General features: G+C 36.7%; 3 protein-coding genes and 1 pseudogene across 5 annotated transcripts; 3 read left to right on the top strand and 1 right to left on the bottom strand.

Moving 5' to 3' along the window:
• Window positions 1–652: 652 nt before the first annotated feature.
• Window positions 653–10,164, top strand: LOC122291680. Of its 3 annotated transcripts, none has more exons than XM_043099543.1 (15): window positions 653–1,102; window positions 1,818–1,927; window positions 2,878–2,940; window positions 3,028–3,220; window positions 3,481–3,585; window positions 3,819–3,949; window positions 4,089–4,656; window positions 5,029–5,094; window positions 5,281–5,357; window positions 6,007–6,288; window positions 6,921–7,260; window positions 7,392–7,544; window positions 8,810–9,346; window positions 9,713–9,904; window positions 9,939–10,164. In XM_043099543.1, the coding sequence occupies exons 1-14, from the start codon at window positions 842–844 to the stop codon at window positions 9,899–9,901; spliced, it is 3,075 nt and encodes a 1,024-aa protein (XP_042955477.1). In that variant the 5' UTR covers window positions 653–841; the 3' UTR covers window positions 9,902–9,904; window positions 9,939–10,164. The 3 variants fall into 3 exon arrangements, with proteins under 3 accessions (XP_042955477.1, XP_042955478.1, XP_042955476.1); XM_043099544.1 differs by having other exon boundaries at window positions 9,951–10,164; XM_043099542.1 differs by having other exon boundaries at window positions 9,713–10,164.
• A 1,112-nt stretch (window positions 10,165–11,276) lies between these two features.
• Window positions 11,277–13,147, bottom strand: LOC122291681 (ras-related protein RABA5b). Its single transcript, XM_043099545.1, has 2 exons — window positions 12,591–13,147; window positions 11,277–11,847 (listed from the first exon to the last, which is right to left on the bottom strand). The coding sequence occupies exons 1-2, from the start codon at window positions 12,922–12,924 to the stop codon at window positions 11,537–11,539; spliced, it is 645 nt and encodes a 214-aa protein (XP_042955479.1). The 5' UTR covers window positions 12,925–13,147; the 3' UTR covers window positions 11,277–11,536.
• Window positions 13,148–14,336: 1,189 nt separating this feature from the next.
• LOC122291635 (pentatricopeptide repeat-containing protein At1g62260, mitochondrial) lies at window positions 14,337–17,881 on the top strand. The gene has a single exon (XM_043099455.1). It carries the CDS (start codon window positions 14,473–14,475, stop codon window positions 16,492–16,494), a length of 2,022 nt encoding a protein of 673 aa, XP_042955389.1. The 5' UTR covers window positions 14,337–14,472; the 3' UTR covers window positions 16,495–17,881.
• On the top strand, window positions 16,754–17,881 carry LOC122292219 (annotated as a pseudogene).
• Window positions 17,882–19,477: the final 1,596 nt, after the last annotated feature.

Consider the following 19,477-nt stretch of genomic DNA (forward strand, 5'->3'; position numbering starts at 1 on the left):
TTTTTATTTTTTATATTCTTAATTATTAAAACTAACACATTAGATTTTAAACTATAAAATAATAATAATAATATATATCGATTACGACCCTAATCAAAATTATATATGCTCCTTATTTTTTATCTATCTAAATAATGATAATTGTAATACAATATTATTTATTAATTAACGCGCTACATGGGTTGAATAAATTAAGCATATTTAAATTTGATTGACAAATTTCTAACATGATCCATGAATTGAATGAAATAAGAATTTAATTAAATGAGCTAGGTAGATTCAAATTGGATTGAACACAAAACTTTGAGATTTATAATTTATATTGTTTTCAAAAATCATAAATCCAACGTGAAATAATAGGGAATTGCTAAGAAACTATTATACTATACTATTCGATTCTTTTAAATAAATAATGTTATACACTATATCATCATTTTATTTATATCTCATCATATATAATATAATATATTTATCATATTTTAATGATAAAATAATATATAATAAATAATTATTTAATAATAATAAATATACTACGACATACTTAATAAAATATAAATAAAATAATAATTTAGTGTGTAGGAATTTTTCTTTCTCAATTCCAATCCAATTCGGCACTCAGGCTTCGTATTTGTTTAAATATTTTTGTTTTATTCAATCAAAAGAGGAAGAAACAAAACAGGAAGGAGGATGAACGAAGGAAACTCTCTGGGGTATATGCTTTTACAATCAGACACTGAGATTCCCATTGCCTATCACTCATATATTGGAACATAATACACTCTCCATTGCCTCCCCTTCCTTCTTCGCTGCCCAAATCAAATATCCTGTCTTTCGGACACCAATGGAGTCCATACATAGCCGGGTGGAGTCCTGGATCAGAGATCAGCGGGCCAAGATTCTCAAGGTCTCGTGGGGCCCTTTGCAATGGCGGATGCGGTGGCCGTGGAACAAAGACGACAGGGAGCAGAGGAAGAAGATCCAAGAAGAGTACGAGCGTCGAAAGAAGCAGCTCCATGATCTCTGTCGCGCCCTCAAGGCAGAGTCCGTTTTGGACTTACAGGACATTCTCTGCTGCATGGTTCTCTCCGAGTGCGTTTACAAGGTATGGGGATTTTGTGGCAACCTGAAATTTCTTTAATTTTTTGGATTGGTGGTTAAGAAATTCCAGTAATATAAGGGAATAGAATGTTTTTTTTTTTTTTTAAAAAAGGAAAATTCATTTTAAGGGGGTAGGGATTTTGATTTTTGAGACCAAACCAGTAAGAATTGGTCGTTAGGTTTGCGAGTGTGGTGAAGGAATGGGAAGGAAAACGAGCAACTGGAGAAGATTGTGTTTTTGTGTTATTTCTTAAGCGACAAGTATTGGTTTTTTTCTTGATATTTGTATAGCTCTGAGAAGTCCAAGAAGTGGAAGGAGAAATGAAATTTTCCGTGTGCATGCTTTTTCTAGTGTATTAGTCCCGGTAAACATGCATGTGGGATATTACGGATTGTAATTAGGGGCCACCATAAGAAGTAGTTTTTAATTGCATGTGGCGATTGGTGATGATTTTGAGTGCTTGCTCTGGAGGTTGATGAATCAGGTGGGCGTTTTCTGTTTTCGATTTTTTTTTTTTTAAATGTCCCTTAAAATTACAGCCTTTTGAGAATAACAAAAAAGTGTTATTTCTTGAAACTGTTTTCTGTTTTTCAGAGTAGAGAAACAAAACAGTTTTTCAAAGACCTGTTTTTGGCAGTGGAATGGTTCTTAACGATGTTAGTTAATCATTAAAATGAGTTTGTTTTGGCTTATGGTACCTATTCTTCTTTACATGAAGAGACCTGCTGCTGAGTTGGTTCGAGCTGTAAATAAATTTAAGGCTGATTTTGGAGGACAACTTGTTTCTTTGGAGCGTGTGCAACCTTCTTTAGATCATGTTCCACACAGGTATGGTCTGCTCTATATCTCTCATGTGCATGTGTTTTTATTTTTGTAAAATTATTTCTATTCTGCCGATGTATTGGTACTACTTTTCTGTTAAGTAATGATCACTGGGGAATGCAAGAAGTTTCGAAAGACCATGAGTGGTCAATGGATGAGTTTAGAATGTTATTTTTTAACCCTTTATTCCATTGGTCGATTGTAATTGACTATAATGGCCTGAACATTCGTGACTTTATTTTATCATGAGATAATCATGCTTACATGACACTCTTGTATATGTCCCATGTACTTGGGCTATGCTTATTATTATTTTCTGTAAAGTATTGTTTTCCGATAAAAAAAGGCAACCATTGGTGGGTTCTTTAATATCTTCTGTTGGTCTAACTCCAGTTACACAGTTTACTCCTACTGTCTGAAAGTACATTTTTTGTTCGATTCCCTGCCTTTTGGGCTTAGGATGTTAAATTCACTCCAACCATTTCCTCTTTTTCCTTTTGGAATGGCAGTTATTAGGTTGTGGAAAAATTTTGGATAATCAAGTTTTTTGGCAAGAAGAGGCTGCATCTATACATAAGTAGACCCAAATGCATTACCTTGTTTTTCCCTAGATTTTATTTTTTATCAAGCCATCCACACAAGCATAAATCAGTCACCTTCATTTTACCACATTTCAAGTGTACCCTACTTTTCTATGTTGCAACGTGTACAATAACGATTTCTATGTACTTGAGCTCTTTTTCATATTAAGAATGTGTTTTTTTTGTTACAAATGGTTAGGTATATCACACTTCGTTTTCTTACTCCCTCTTCTTATTAAATAGTAAACTTATATTTCTGCATATATATTTATGTTTTTTGAGATGATTTGTCTAAGTTTTGGTTTTTCATTTTTCAATAATGTTTTTAAATTTTTTGTTTATCATATATAGGTTCTTTGCATGTTGCTTTTGCAGGTATTTATTGGCAGAAGCAGGTGACACACTATTTGCTTCATTTGTTGGAACAAAGCAGTACAAGTATGCATCATAGAATTTATTGATCATCTTGTCTTAGTCTGTATAATTTTCTAATTTTTGTCTTCATTTTATTTTGTACGAATCAAGGGATGTCATGGCTGATGCCAATATACTGCAAGGTGCTATCTTTCATGAGGATGCCATGGAAGATGCTGAGGAAATTGAAGCTTCTAAATCTGAACAATGTGAAAGTCGAAAGGGAAAGTCAGAGAACTTATGGAATCCCCTTGATACAAAATCTAAGCAAATAAAAGATAAATCTAAACCTGCTGTTCATCGGGTAAGATAGCGACCATTATTTTCATAGTCCATTTGATCATTTCTCGTTGGGACATCTCAAATATCTTGGCAATTACACTTGTTTTCCTACATTTCCTAAGCACCTTTTTTCCTTTCTCTGTTAGCCATTCTGATTTCTTGATTCTCCATCCTACAGATCTATATGATAATGTGTTGGTTTCTTGTTCTTCCATTGTTGAGGATCTTTATCATACTTTCTGTATGGTGTTCTAATGTTCTAATCCTTCCAATTATCTTTAGGGTTTTTTGGCTCGTGCTAAAGGGATACCTGCTTTGGAGTTATACAGGCTTGCTCAAAAGAAGAAGCGGAAGCTTGTATTATGCGGTCATTCGCTTGGTGGAGCAGTGAGTCTGATTATCCCGCTTTACTCTAGTTTTTCCCACTTTTTGTTATCATTAACTTGGTGCGGTATACTTGGGCTGCGCTTGGCCTCTTTTCTTTCTCTCATTAGATGTATTTGAATTATACACCCCGTACCTTGATAATGCCATTGTTTCCTTTCTGCTGAACATAAATAAAAGTGTATCTTACTTGTAAAAAAATATATGCATCATTTACTCCTATTTTGCCTTTGTAGGTAGCAGCATTAGCTACCCTCGCGATTTTGAGGGTAATAGCTGTTTCATCGTCGTCAAAGGAAGGTGAAAAGGTGTTAGTTAAATGCATAACATTCTCGCAGCCACCAGTTGGAAATGCTGCTTTAAGAGAGTAGGTTTCTGATAATCTTCTTAGCAACTATGATATTACTGAATCACAAGAGTTCTAGATATCATTCCTCTTTTTTAATTTTTTTTGACAACACATCCAAGTTTTATTTATTTATTTATTTTTTTATTTTATGGTACAGTTATGTTAATAGTAAAGGCTGGCATCATTATTTCAAGACTTACTGCATTCCAGAAGATCTGGTGCCTCGTATCCTGTCTCCAGCATATTTCCATCACTATAATGCACAGGCTCAAACAATTCCTGCTGAAGCTGAACCTACTAATTTATCACCATTAAAACGTAAGGATGGGATAGAGAAGCTAAAAGAGAATCAGGGGGAGCAGTTGGTTTTGGGGTTGGGTCCTGTACAGCGTTCATTTTGGAGACTCTCAAGGCTTGTTCCTTTGGAGAGTGTGAGGAGAAAGTTCAACAAATATGGAGGAAATCAAGTTGGCTCTGTAGAGATGTCATCCTCAGCTGATTCTGTTGCAACAGCTTTGGTTGAAGATGATGTAGTTGAACCACAGTCTCTTGAAATCCAAGAGGGCTCAGACGGCATTTCCCTAAAGCCAATTTCTGACACTATTAAAGGGCCACCAGATGTAGCAACAAGTGGAAAGTTAGCAGAACAAGAGAGTAGTAAAGGTGGGGATGGTAGGAGCTGGCGCAGAGTGCCTTATTTACCTTCATATGTACCATTTGGGCAGGTATATATAATGAACCCATGCCACCCATTTGTTTGTTTGTTTGTTATTATAATGGTTTGTCATCACAGTGCAGGAGGGATGGAAAAACTGCTGAAATTTTAGAAGTTTCAATATCGATTTTGTTGCTACTTACCAGCAAGCTATGCTTTTCTGGTTTCTTTGGTGGCATATATTAGTTGTTTTGTTTACTTGTAAAATTAAAATATTAGTTGTTTTGTTTCCATTAGTGCATTTTTGTAGTCTATTAATCCTTGTAGAGGTCCCCTGGCCACTCGTTTATCGTGTATGCGACATCATCTAAATATTAGTCTTTCTTGATAAGTCTATTCTTTATATTAGTGATTTCATTGGAAGCTATATATATTCATACAGCTGTATCTCTTGGGGAATTCATCAGTGGAATCACTGTCAGGTGCAGAATATTCAAAGTTGACATCGGTATGTGCTTCCTTTTGTTTAGCCATCTTTTTCTTAGGGTTGCGTGGGAGGGCGAGATTTGTAATATTTCTGTGGCATGAATCTTATGATTTTGACAGCCTTTCAGTATTATGTGCGGTATCTGGTTGTAGTATCTCTTGGGATCTCTCATTTTATTTACTTTCTTCTGGAAAAGACATTTTTCAGGTCAGATCTGTTATTGCGGAATTAAGGGAACGACTTCAATCACATTCTATGAAGTCATATAGGTCTCGATTTCAGAGGTGTGAATTATTGTATAAACAAAACTTAACATATTGTGAATGTCAATTTCACAATTCAGTTATTTTATCTTATCATATACAGCCCCTATGCTCTTAAATTGATAGTCCATTGTTACCTATTGAAAAAAAATTGATGGTCACTTGTTACATTGGCTAGCAGTTTTCCTGTATCTTTTTGATTTTCTTTTTCTATCTACAAGTATAGATCTGAACAGTGTTATTTTATCTGCAATTTGTCCTATAAATCCTTTTAAAAATTATCAAAATCAAATTATGTTTGAACCTATGGAGCCTGATATTGGACCAAGGAAGTTTCTTGGGCTGGTTAAAACTTTTGACTGTTATTTAAAATAATTAATTAGCTTCTATGATTTCCATTTTATTATATTTTCTTCATGCGTCTTCTATAAATTTTACAACATAGATCCTCTAATTGTGATAATTTCTTCCAATCTCCACTTGAGAAGACTTTCTCAGAGCTTTGAATTTTAAAACACTCTACACTCTCCCCAGACGGGCTCTTGATAGCTCTAAAAGTTGAAAGTCTATATCTAATGTCTCTTACAATAACCGTGTTTTTTTTACATGCCAGAATGAAAATTCAGGAATTGTAAGTCTCATTCTTGGTCTGAATTTGTCTCTTGTGCAGAATATATGACCTGTGTATGAGTGATAATCCTACATCTTTCCTAGGAATTGAGCAACTGCCGCAGTTTCCACATCTACAGCAGTGGCTTGGTCTTTCAGTTGCAGGGGCTGTTGAGCTTGGCCATATTGTAGAGTCTCCAGTTATTCGCACTGCTACTTCAATTGCTCCTCTTGGATGGAATGGACTACCTGGTGAGAAGAATGGAGAACCTTTAAAAGTTGATATCACTGGATTTAGGTTGCATCTCTGTACACTGGTTCACGCTCAAGTCAACGGCAACTGGTATTGTCCTTTGCAATCCTCGTAACCCTCCTCCATCCCTCTTGCTTTTGTTTTTTTTTTTTTTTGAAAAAAAAAATAATTTTCCAATCCTTTTGCATGTCCCATGTGGTTGGCAAGAGTGACCTTACAAGGCTATTCTGACTTTCTTGAGACTTGTTACTACAGCCCTGATTGTTAAAAAATATGAAAGATATTGATATTTTGCCATCATTTTCATGATTGATGTCTTCTCTGGATCACCTGCATTGATCTTTCAGTCCTAAATATTGATTAGTTGTGGCTATTGTCACGTTCGCCCCCCCCCCCCCCCCCCCCCCTTCTCTCCTTTTTCCCCCCCTTCTTAATGCTTCTCAATAATGCTTGCTTTTGCTACTCCTGTTTGTGCCGATATGATCAAGATGCTCTTCATTTGTATATTGGTGCCTTTTGAGTGACGTAGAAAACCAAAAGGCACACCTAACTGTCCAACCATCCATGCCACATAGCCCCCCCCCCCCCCCCCCTAAAACAAAAAAAAAGAAAAAAAAAAAAAAAAACACGCACACACACACAAGTGTAATTTTGTTTTCCACAACTTACATAGTTGTCTTTTGGTATGGGACACATTATGATTATATATCTGTTGCATCCAGGTGTTCCACTAGAGTGGAATCCTTTCCCTCAGTTCCAACTTATTCTTCGAATCATGGAGTGGAGCCAGAATTGCAAAAGATGCGAGTTCTAGTTGGAGCACCATTGAGACGGCCACCAAAGCATCAGATCGTGGTAGATACATTGGTGCCCATTTTTCCTTCTGTTGATTCAGATGGCGCCAATCTCAATCGTGAAAATACTTTGGGATCTTTTCACGATGACAAATTTATCTGTCCTGAAGGTCTGAGTGATTTTTCCATATTATGTACCAGTGATTTTGCTGCTGTCTCTAAGGAGGTTCATGTCAGAACTCGTAGGGTCCGGTTACTTGGCCTTGAGGTACTGATGGCACATGCATGCATACCCACACACATGCACGCACGCACGTGAATGTATGTATGTAGGTAATGACAAAATATGTTTAATTGTTTTGGTAATTATAGACTTAAAATGACTTATTTGCTGTGTAGGGTGCTGGTAAAACTTCTCTTCTTAAGGCAATACTTGGTGAAAGCAAGGTCCACGGTGTCACCAATATTGAGAATATGCTTCCGGAGACCGATGTTCAAGAGGGGATTGCTGGTGGTTTATTCTACTGCGATTCAGCAGGGATAAATTTGCAGGTATTTTTTTTTTCTTTTGTAAATGATGTTCCCTGTTTATGGGGCACGTTTCATTCAACATTGCAATTGGAATTTGTTGTAATTTGTACAAACAGTACCACACCAGAGCATATTTGTTTCCTATTATAGGATAGTCACTTGTGTCACCGCTTTATTAGTATCATCTGGATGCTGTATGCTATCATTGCCTCAGTATGCATTTCATTTCTGATGGTCGGCTGATGATGGTTGAATCTTAGAGATATATAAGTTCAGAGAATCTCAGTTTTACAGCTATGAGTGACTTGGTTTCCCCTCGACCTCCCACAAAAATAAAGAAAGGCGAAAGTAATTTGGTCTTCTATGGTGTATTGTACAACTTGCATACATGCTGTTTTTAGTTAAAGGTTTATGCATAACTTCTTTTCAATAAGGATAAAATAAAGTAGGACAAAAACCAACATTATTTTGTTTTGGTTTTTGGTCCAACATTATTTTTTGGCTGTGGACTTAGTTGCGTTGACCTGTTTGAAGGAGATAAACAAGCTTTGAGTTCTTGCTGGTATATTTACGATTTCCACTTACAATGAGCAATTGATAGTCACATTTCTCGGGCTTTAGCAATTTATATGGTTTTATTTTATTTTATGTACTATTACTGCATTTTATTGCGATTTCTTTTCTCGGTTATTGTAAGCTTAGCATATTGTAGCTATTGTTGCTGTTTCCGGCCCCAATAGCTGATCACGGTGTTCTGCAGTAACTCATGCAATTTTGCCCTTATCCCAGGCAGAATGTTTTTTTTTTTTAATAGGTAAAAGAGGTTTTATTGATTCACGTAAATAGGCAAAGCCCAAGTACATAGGAAGTATACAAGAAAGAGTCTAATTACAAACTACGTGCTACGTATAGTAGCATAAAAGTCATTAAGACTCGTTCCATTCAATACAATAGAAGAGGCCCAAAGCAACAAAGTATGAAAAAAAAAAGACCCTAAAACCAGGCAGAATGTGCAATGCCATTACTGTTTCTTTGTATGTTTTCAATATCTCTGTTTATGGTATCAATATGTTCTGACTCACGAGGCAATGTAGATGTAGATGAGGACCTATGGGATAGATGGGGCTTGGATAGAGTATACATACAACTCCATCTATCGTTGAACTGGTTAGGTTCAGAAGGAACTCTTAGTGCTTCAGTTTTGCTGCTGTTATTCTCCCCCATTTTATTGTTGTACTTCTGAACTGTGTCCTTACTTTCATTTTTTTTAATTGCTTGTACTGCAGGATCTGAACAGGGAGGTTTCTCGTTTCAGGGATGAACTGTGGATGGGAATTCGTGACCTAAGTAGGAAGACAGATTTGATTGTTCTTGTGCATAACCTGTCCCATAAAATACCTCAATACAATCACACAGATATATCACAACAAAAGCCGGTACTTACACTTCTGTTAGATGAGGCCAAATCTCTAGGAATCCCTTGGGTCCTTGCCATAACAAATAAATTTTCTGTCAGTGCACATCAACAAAGAGCAGTAGTTGATGCTGTTGTGCAGGCATACCAAGCATCTTTAAGCACAACTGGAGTTATCAATTCGTGTCCATATGTTATGGCTGGTGCTGCAAGTGCTTCTTTGTCTTGGGGTGCAGCTGGTGGAGTTTCTGATGGGAGGATGGGTACTCAAACACTTCTTTTTGCCCCAATGAATCTTGTTCGGAGGTCTTTCCAGAAGAAAGATGTTGTTCTTCCAGTGGAGGGTGTCACCTCTCTCTGTCAGCTAGTCCACCGCGTGCTTCGGAGCCATGAGGAGGCCTCTTTCCAGGTAAAACCATTCGACTATCTTTATATTGCACCAAAAGACGGGGAAATGGTGTTAATTTTCTGTGTTTTACCTTTTGGGTTGGGAGTGGATATGATTGAACTCCTTTTCTACATGTTTCGCAAAATAATGATGATGGCAGAATTTTGGCAAGGTATTGTTTTCAACTAATGTGGTCATTATAAGAGAGAATGATAGGGTTAAGTACCTGAAGAAGTATGTCATAACTGATAAAAGTTTAAAGTATAGATCCAGTGTAACCTTTCGCACTTTTAAATGAAGTTCTTATTACTTTCAAAACACGGCAGAAAAAATTTTGTTCTCTGTTTTTGTTTTGCTGTTAATTTATATTCTTCTTTCAAATTAAAGGAACTATCTAGAGATCGACTTTTGCTGGAATTGGCAAGAGAACGTGCAATTATAGCGGATGCGAGTGCAGATTCCCAAGCCAAGGCATCCTCCTTAACATCTGCAGCGGTGGGTGCTTCCCTTGGTGCTGGTCTTGGCCTTGTCTTGGCTATCGTGATGGGTGCAGCATCTGCCTTGAGGAAGCCCTGAGAATCTCTCTCTCTCTCTCTCTCTCTCTCTCTCTCTCTCTCTCTCTCTCTCTCTCTCTCTCTCTCTCTCTCTCTCTCATGTTTTCAGGATTGATAGATGGTACAATATTTCCTTGCTTTCTCCCCTTAAGTGTCCATTTTTCAGTAGAGTTAATCTCCTATATTCGACTAGCGAACGACCAGCCATTTTTGCATTTTATTCCCTGATAATATTTGTAGGCAAGGAGCTCAGGCGTCTATCTAAAGTTTAAATGTTTATCTAAATCTCTGCCTTCCGTCCTGGATATACAAATTGTGTATTCTGGTAGCGGTCCATAACAATATCATCGATGATTTCAAGAATTTACCCTTCCCCAAGAGCACATGTGCGCATGCACAATGTAAACACCTTAACATAGAATTAAGCATATTGATTATGAACCCCATGTGCTTGAGCTTCCACACAATTCTCTTCTCAAAAGAAAAAATTTATTTATCATCTATTTTCTCATCATTTCATGATGTGGTATTAGATGATAGGTTCACAAGTAAAATATAATAAATAATCTCCAATTATCTAATGCCATATCATGGGATGATGAGTAGCATTAATCATGTATACATCATGCATATATATATATAAGTCATGTGTGTAATCTTTTAGCTGAAACTGTTGTTTGTCAACAATCGGTGCCTTAATGAACTTTGATCTTATTTTATTGTTGAATACAGGTGAATTTACAAATTAGGTAAATCTACAATTTTTTATTTCATCTGCGGATAAGACTTATTTCCTCGACATTTGTATTTAGCAGCAGCATTACCTTATTTAGTTAACAGAAATAGCTTCTTTTTTCCCGTCCGCATGCATGTTATTTATTTGAGAACTGTTACATGAACAAAGAGATTATATAAAATAAACTCACTAGTTAATGTGATTGCATGTAATTCATTTATTTTATAATAAAAATAACTTTACAATCTGACGTACCATGTCAAGCTATATCAATTTGTGGGTTTACTTTTATGTAATTTCTTTGTAGCTAAAATATTTTTACTTATATTCTTGAAATATGATTGTCTTTTTTCCTTTGTCTGGGAATTAAAATATCACATTTAAAAAAAAAAAAAAAACTTTTCACATTCAACCTAACAAATCAAAACAAATTTTAATATAAAAAATAATTTTCGTTTAATTAATTATTAGCACCGGTTTTTGTGATTAAAAGAATAAAAATCAATGCAATTTTCACAAAATAAAAAACTCTGTTTCTTTCTTCAAGTATCATTTTAACGGATCCCATCACTTTTTCAAGCTTCCAGTTCCAGTAATAACAAATCTAAAAAAAAATTCTATATTCAAACACATTTACGAACTCTAATACTTTCGCAAAACCTTGCTAAATAGGCCTCGTGCAAATCCTTATATTATATTTCCATCCCAATAGTATGTAAGAAGTGTATAAATCCAGAAGTTCCAATTTCAATCTTATCTGATACAGATCAATTAATGAAAGCATCAGAACCAATAAAATAAACTGGTCACTGGAGAGGCCGTATTGAGAGGTAATTATCAAACAGGAAGAAAGAGAAGAGTACAAAGAGGCATATAAGAGGTGACCTTTTTAAGTGCAATGTGAAACTGAAAGAACAAAGATCAATTAGCACAACAAGGGAAAGATCGCTTGGATGAGCCAGCACCATCGACCAGGCTTACTCGATTCACCGACAATTCAGCCTTGTAAGACTCAGAATTCAGAACTTTTCTGCTGATATTGTTGTAAATCTCCCGGATAACAATCTCAAATGCAGTTTGGACATTAATAGCATCAAGTGCAGACGTCTCCATAAAGAACAATCCTTCTGCTTCTGCTAGGCTTTTGCCCTCCTCCACGCTTACCTCTCTTATATTCTCCAAATCACACTTGTTCCCAACCAACATTCTCCCCATTGTGGTATCACAATGAACTGCATAGAACCGAATTAAAAGTTCACTTAGTTGGCCTTACTGAACATACAAGAGGAAGCTGACCTCCATATAAAAAATCAAGGGTCACGTGGAAGAGAGAAACAAATGATAAACATAAAATATTGCAAAAGAGTGGCATTGCAGAGAGAGATTGAAAGAGAGAGTCGGCACAAATACCAGAAGGGAACTATTGAAACGATGAAGATTTTTATTTGAAGGAAAAAGTACAAGTCCTATGCTAATTTTGTTGTGAACTGCGTTTAAATTGAACCAACCCTCACAATAAAATGAATATTGTGCCTAAATACCATTTAAATATGTAATGCAGCGATTGGTCAGTAATTTCTGTTTCCTTCGTCATGAAACTCAAGTGTAAACCTCTTCTTCCCTTTCTTTTTTTCCTTCAGTAAGGATGCAGAAAACAGTTGTACGAGCAAATCAATCAAGAACCCACTAAACTATTTGGTTCAACCCAGCTCCACCTTTAATTTCTAGAATCAAAAGAAAAAAGTCCCCATAACTTTTGATTCTTAATTTCTTATTCTTCTTTCGCAATTTTTCATCGTACCAACAAAATCATTAACTTGTAAAACAAAAGCAAGCATACCCACAATCAGGTGATGACTAATCATCGAGCACTATAGGAATTGTAGACTCAAAAACTTTTGACATTCAATAGTTTTCCCCACATTTTCTCCACAACCAAAATTAGTCAATCACACACATAAATATAAGAACTTACTGCTGAGTTCGTCGAGCCAGCGCTTGACACTATCAAAGGTAGTCCTCCGACTAATATCGTAAACAATGAGCGCACCCACAGCGCCTCTGTAGTAAGCAGAGGTGACAGCCCTGAATCGTTCCTGGCCAGCAGTGTCCCAGATCTGGGCCTTGACTTCTTTGCCATCAATCTCCACCACCTGGGTCTGGAACTCCACGCCAATAGTGGCCTTGGAGTTGGTATCGAACTCGTTGCGAGCAAAGCGTGACAAGAGGTTGGACTTGCCTACCGCAGAGTCACCTATCAGCACTATCTTGAACAAATATTCCTCCCCCACCTCTTCCTCATGCCCCATATTTGCAATCTCTCTCTCTTTCCCTCTGCCCGTCTCTGTGCGTTGTGGGCTCGTGTATTTGTGGGTGTGTACGAGTTTTTGGAAGGGGGGAGTGGGGAGGCACGCATGTGAAGCGAGTTTGATAACTTTGTCGTGGAGGGAAGGTTCTTGATCGAAGAGCAAAATGGAGACAGGCTGCGTAATTGGCGGGTTTTTCTTCGCAACCTTCCCGTATGAAATGGTTTTCCTTTTTAGGCTTGCCTTAGGCCCTTAAGGGTGCGAGCTTTGCTACACAGTCGGCTGTACGGAATAAATATAAAAAAATTATTTTATATTCAGGAAATCTATATGAATAAAAAAAAATTATATTTTTTTTTATATAGATCCCGTATTAATTCACTTTTTTCTCCACGACTGCATTTCCCGACTGCAAAAAGTATTTCTCTAAGGGTGCCGGCTGCAGTTAGTGGCCCCTTAGTTGCATCCACATAAGGTCTCTCTCTCTCACTCTCTCTCTCTCTCTCTATATATATATATAAATTCTATCAATTATCTTATTAATTATTATTTATTTACATGGCATCTAATAATTGGATGATAAGTATAATAAAGGATAAATAATATTCAATTATTTAATGTGACATTAAAAGATGGTAAAAGGATGATGAAAAAAAGGAAGGTGTATTTTTCTCTCTCTATACATAACGGTTTTTATGAAGTATATTACCGTGTTAGGATAGGTAGCTATGTTTGAAATTGATACAATGATTCCTTAATACCCTTTTTTTTTTAGGTCTCTATGTTAAAATGTGTGAGTTTTACAATATTTATTAAACAGTAAATATTTTCCATTGACACTTCATATTTTGGATGAATGACTCTTCTTGCCCTCTCCATATACATGTGAGATTCGTAGAGGAATTTGATTTTGGAGAAAATCACATGGACTAAGTCCTCTTTTGTAAATTCTCTTCATAACTTTTTTTTTTAAAATTGCATTTTTGGGTCATTATGTGATACCATTAAGTTCGTTTTTGTAGTGAGGTGATTTCAGATAATCTGTAAATAGTAGTAAAAAAGTGATAAAAAATAATAATAAAATATTAAATAGTAATAAAAAATAGATAAAAAATAATGATAAAATATTAAAATTCAATAGTGATAACTATGTCACGAATAATACTACATAGAGTCATTTTCATTTTTATATATTCTCTGCACATTACTGATGTGATTGGTTACATTAATTTTTTTTTAATATGCAACCATTCATATCAATAGAACGCGTAAAAAAGTACATAGAAATGATTATACATTAAATTTTTGATATGCCACATCTTAGTTAGTAGGATGAACTGAGATAGAGTACAGTATACTGAATTTTCGGATATTAAATAGCCGTAGAGTGATCAGAGTTACTGTAGTCACGGGAGATGAAATGGTTAAAACGACAGCGTTTACGTCCTGATTGTGAAATGGTGGGGAATCTGTGATCGGATGAGCAGCTGGCTGCGTGACTGCATCTGCCTCAGGAGCTGAACCGTATTTCAGTCTTCAGAGACTAACCTGATGATTCGTTGGAGGAGAATGCGCAACCCGAGTTTCTCTGTACACGGACTACTCAGAAATATACAGGGACCTTGTCACTGGCCCATGCTTACTCGCATATCTAACAATGGGTCTGTCCCTTCCTGTTCTTTTACCACAGGTTTGAGACTCAAGAGTTCTTATCGGGACACTGACTTATATTCATTAAACAAAAAGATATCCCATTTGATCAGGACTGGTCGGATTTTTGAAGCGAGAGCCCTGTTTGACAGTACGAAGAACCGAAATACTGTTACATGGAATTCAATGATAAGTGGGTATGTACAACGAAGAGAGATGGCTAAGGCACGTAAGCTGTTCAATGAATTGCCTGAAAGAGATGTTGTGTCCTGGAATTTGATGATTTCAGGTTATATTTCATGTCGTGGAAGTGGGTATATTGAGGAGGGGAGGAAATTGTTTGATAACATGCCAGAGAGAAATTGCGTTTCGTGGAACACGATGATCAGTGGGTATGCAAAGAATGGCAAGATGGATGAAGCGTTAAGGATTTTTACCAGTATGCCCAAGCGTAATGTCGTTTCTTGGAATGCTATGATTACTGGGTTTTTACGTAATGGTAATGTGGTGCGTGCTATTGAGTTTTTTGAGAGAATGCCAGAACGGGATGCAGCTTCCCTCAGTGCACTCATATCAGGTCTTATTCGGAATGGTGAGTTGGATAAAGCTGCAAGAGTTCTTTTTAAGTTTGGTAATAAGGATGAAGCCAAAGAAGATTTAGTGCGTGCATATAATACTTTGATTGCAGGATATGGTCAGGGAGGAAGGGTTGAAGAAGCGCGACACCTTTTTGATCATATTCCATTTTATCATGATCAAAGTAAAGAGGGTAATGCGACATTCAAGAGAAATTTGGTATCATGGAATTCTATGATTATGTGCTATGTGAAAGTGGGAGATATTGCTTCTGCCAGGGAACTTTTTGACCTAATGGCAGAAAGGGATACTTTTTCCTGGAATACAATGATCTATGGCTATGTCCATTTGTCAAATATGGAAGAGGCTTCAAATCTCTTTGGTAAAATGCCAAATCCTGATACCCTTTCATGGAATACAATGATATCGGGGTTCATGGAAATTGGCAATTTAACCCTTGCTAATGACTTCTTCGAAAGGATGCCCCAGAGGAACCTGGTATCCTGGAACTCCATGATTGCAGGATATGAGAAAAATGAGGACTACAACGAAGCAGTTAAACTCTTCACTCAGATGCTACTTGAAGGGGAGAAACCTGATAGACACACTTTATCTTCAGTTCTCAGCGTGTGTACTGGGCTAGTGGATCTTCACCTAGGTATGCAGATCCATCAGCTGGTCACAAAGACAGTTATTCCAGATGTGCCAATAGATAACTCTCTCATTACCATGTATTCAAGATGTGGGGCTATAAGCCAGGCATGGACCATTTTTGGCGAGATGAAACTGCAAAAAAATGTAATCTCTTGGAATGCAATGATCGGTGGTTACGCATCTCATGGTTTTTCCAAAGAGGCTCTTGAGCTTTTTGAAGTGATGAGGAGGCTTAAAGTGCGGCCTACATATATTACCTTTATCTCAGTTTTGCATGCATGTGCTCATGCAGGATTAGTTGAAGAAGGCTGGAAACAATTCAAATCCATGACGTATGAATTTGATATTGAACCACGGGTTGAACATTTCGCTGCGCTTGTGGATATTGTGGGTCGGCATGGGCAGCTTGAGGAGGCCATGGATTTGATCAATAGTATGCCATGTGAACCAGATACGGCTGTATGGGGTGCATTATTAGGTGCTTGTAGGGTGCATCACAATGTAGAGTTGGCCCGAGTTGCTGCCGAAGCATTGATGAGACTTGAACCCAAAAGTTCAGCCCCATATGTGTTGCTATATAATATGTATGCTGATGTTGGACAGTGGGATGATGCAGCAGAAATTAGAATGTTGATGGAAAAAAATAATATCATAAAGCAACGAGGGTATAGTTGGGTAGATTCTTCGAATTGATGATAATCTATGTGATCAAATGACCTGATTAATTGGATTCAGTGGGGTATTTTCCTTACAATGTATTTTGGTTCCCTCTTATCAAAAGAATACAAAATCAGTCTACAGGATTCAGTAAAATGGTTGTTTGTATAACCTGGACTTGCAAGAGAGAAAATTTAAATGAAAAGGTAGAGCAAGATCAACTTGAGCGTATCATCTGATGTTGGTCAGATTCAAACGTCTGTTCTGGCTGTTTTGTTTTGATGAGTATTCACATATGAGCCGGAGCAGAGCACTTGTAGCAGTTTTGGATGGGGCAGACCCTATGAATATGGAGTATACATGTTGCAGCTGCAGATCTTTTATAGCTTGCAGGCTTGCAAATTCATCGCTTTGTTCACTCATAAGCATCACCAATGTGTCACATCTATTGGATCCCCAAAAAGGAAAGGTATGTTATTATTGTAATCTCTGGTTAGCCCTAGTCTTTATGCTTTAACTGCCAGACAAACGAGATAATAACTACTCATGAAATGAAGCTTCACGTGAGGTACAAGATAGAAGTATGGATTTGATATACAAAATCCTTCTCTTGCTAGTCTATGCATTTGCGATGCAGAATCTGCAGATCCTTTAGGGGAATTTTGCTACAGAGACACTAATATTAGGAGAAATATCCAAACATCAGCAAATATAGATTGGTTGTTAGCTGAATTGATTTCTGAAACAGCCTCTGATGGTTTTATTGCCCCTTCCTTTGGTAAGGGGAAAGACAAAGTTTTTGGCCTCGCTCAATGCAGAGGGGATGTGAGCCACACAGACTGCTCGAGTTGGATCCATGATGCAGCAAACCAGATATGGAAAAGCTGTCCAAAGTGTCGCAAGAATGAGAGCTTAATTGGGGAAGTTGATACATCTTGGGGGTTTTCTACTACAATATAGATGCCGTAACAGATCCTGAAAACTTCCACAGAGAACTAGGAGCTCTGATAGATGAAATTAGAGCATGAGCTGTTGAGCCTAGGAATGAAGGGTTTGAGAGAGGTTTCACCAAGTTGTCTCCGTTTGTGACACTTTATGCATTGGCACAGTGCACAGGCCACCGTCTCGGATATATTGTGCTCAGTGTTTGGCCATCACTGCTGGCAGCTTTGAAGAACATTGCAATAACCAGAAGGGGTGCCGAGTTATGTATAGAGGTCGTTACGTCCCATACAAGCTCTATCATTTGTTCTTTCCCCTTGTTTCAAACAATACCGGGGCTGATACTCTGATGGCTATAAGTTTATCCATAGATATTTTAAGCCTATCTATCTAGGTGATCCTGCGCGACCCTTGTCTTTTAAATTGTTCAATATGTTTTTTATTTTTGGTGTGATAAAATTTTGCTGTCTTGATTTCCCGTCTTTCTTGGTTTATTGTTCTATCATGTGGTCATTAGATGCTGAATTAAAAGGAATATGGATATTTGGCATATTTGCTATTGTAGAGCAAATAAGTTTAATGCTTCTAGAAAGTTTATAGGGCTAACCATTGGTCTGAAAGTTTTAGAACAGTTGAATATTAATTTATTTTAAGTCTTAAACCCTATACTCTTAGGATCCTAATACCATACAACGTTTTTGAATTCAATGTCCGCGACAATTACTTAATTTATCGGCACTGAAGAGCATCTATCTCTAAGGTGCAATCATACTGTCTCGGTTACGAAATGCTTCTTTAGAATTTGGAACAACACGTATCAAATATCAACAGCAGTGCTGCAGTAAGCAATCAAAAACAGAAAAAAAATAATGTCAAACCAATGTACAGATTTTTTGGCAAATATAAGTACAGACAGATCAATCCTACAGGAAGTTTACGTGACCAATCATAAGAATAAATGTTTAATCAAATCATTATAAAAATGATATTTACAGTTTTAGAATTTGCAAGTTCATGCAATCTCTTTAAAAAAAGTTTAGTTTATGAAGTTGAAGCCTACATGAAAAAAAAATATTTTTTAATGATGAACTTTTCTATTTTTCAAAATGAGTGCGTGAGACTTGCATACCATAAGACTATATTTAGCATTACTTAACGAGTAGATGAGTTGGGATAAGATATGTCTTCTCAAAAAGTGTTGAATTACAGAAAGACACATTTTCAAATAAAGATAAATCTATTTATCATCCTTTTTAAATATCTCTTGAGGTAATATTAAATGATATGACCATAAGTAAAACATAATAAATGGTTTTCAGTCATTTAATACCACATTAAGAGATTATGAAAGGATGATAAAAGGGATGATGAGTAGCTTTAACCTTCAAATAATCAGTTGATAGATAATTTTTGAGATCCAAAAGTGTGAATATAACGATGTGTCTGCCCAGAAGCTGTGCTCCTCCAAGAGAAGAAAGCCAAGGATGGTAAACTTCTGCTCGAGTTTGCCGATGAAGAAGAGCACACTCCATGAAACTCTGATACTTCAGCTGCGACGAAGTCGTTCGTCTAAGTCATTACACATAAATTAGAATATTGACAAATTCATTCAAGTTGGGCATCTGGTCAAAAGTCATGCAAGGCCAGTCTCTAAACCTATAGCTGTCGGCAGCACCGTAAGTGCTTAAAAGACAGACAGCGCAAAGGAAGAAGACTGGAGATGAAGTTGGATAGTCAAATGTCTTAGGCAGTTTTCTTTTGTTTCTTTTGGCCCTTAGAACAGAAGAATACAAGAGAGCAGTCACCAACCCATGAAAATGTCTTTGTGGGTTGAGACTAGATTGGCCTTCTTAGTTAAATACTGATTGTATATTCATTGCTATTATTAGGTAACGACATTTTTTTTGAATTTCAATGTCCAGATAGCTGATAAACCATGTGGATGTTTTACTATAGAAATAATGCCATTTTCCAGCTCCTCTGGCACTTTGATGACACATATTCCCTTGACAGAAAACCTTATGGTCCTTATCTATCCAACAGATAGACCATAGATCAATTCCATTTTCCATTTGGC

This window comes from Carya illinoinensis, chromosome 13, assembly GCF_018687715.1.
Source record: "Carya illinoinensis cultivar Pawnee chromosome 13, C.illinoinensisPawnee_v1, whole genome shotgun sequence".
Classification (NCBI taxonomy): Eukaryota; Viridiplantae; Streptophyta; class Magnoliopsida; order Fagales; family Juglandaceae; genus Carya; species Carya illinoinensis.

Coding starts and splice junctions, on each gene's coding strand:
- LOC122291681 (XM_043099545.1), bottom strand. CDS start 12,924: ATGGGGCATGAGGAAGAGGTGGGGGAGGAATATTTGTTCAAGATAGTG. Junction 11,848..12,590: donor CTGGCTCGACGAACTCAGCA/GTAAGTTCTTAT, acceptor GGTTCTATGCAG/TTCATTGTGATACCACAATG.
- LOC122291680 (XM_043099542.1), top strand. CDS start 842: ATGGAGTCCATACATAGCCGGGTGGAGTCCTGGATCAGAGATCAGCGG. Junction 7,261..7,391: donor TCCGGTTACTTGGCCTTGAG/GTACTGATGGCA, acceptor TTTGCTGTGTAG/GGTGCTGGTAAAACTTCTCT. Junction 7,545..8,809: donor CAGCAGGGATAAATTTGCAG/GTATTTTTTTTT, acceptor CTTGTACTGCAG/GATCTGAACAGGGAGGTTTC.
- LOC122291635 (XM_043099455.1), top strand. CDS start 14,473: ATGATTCGTTGGAGGAGAATGCGCAACCCGAGTTTCTCTGTACACGGA.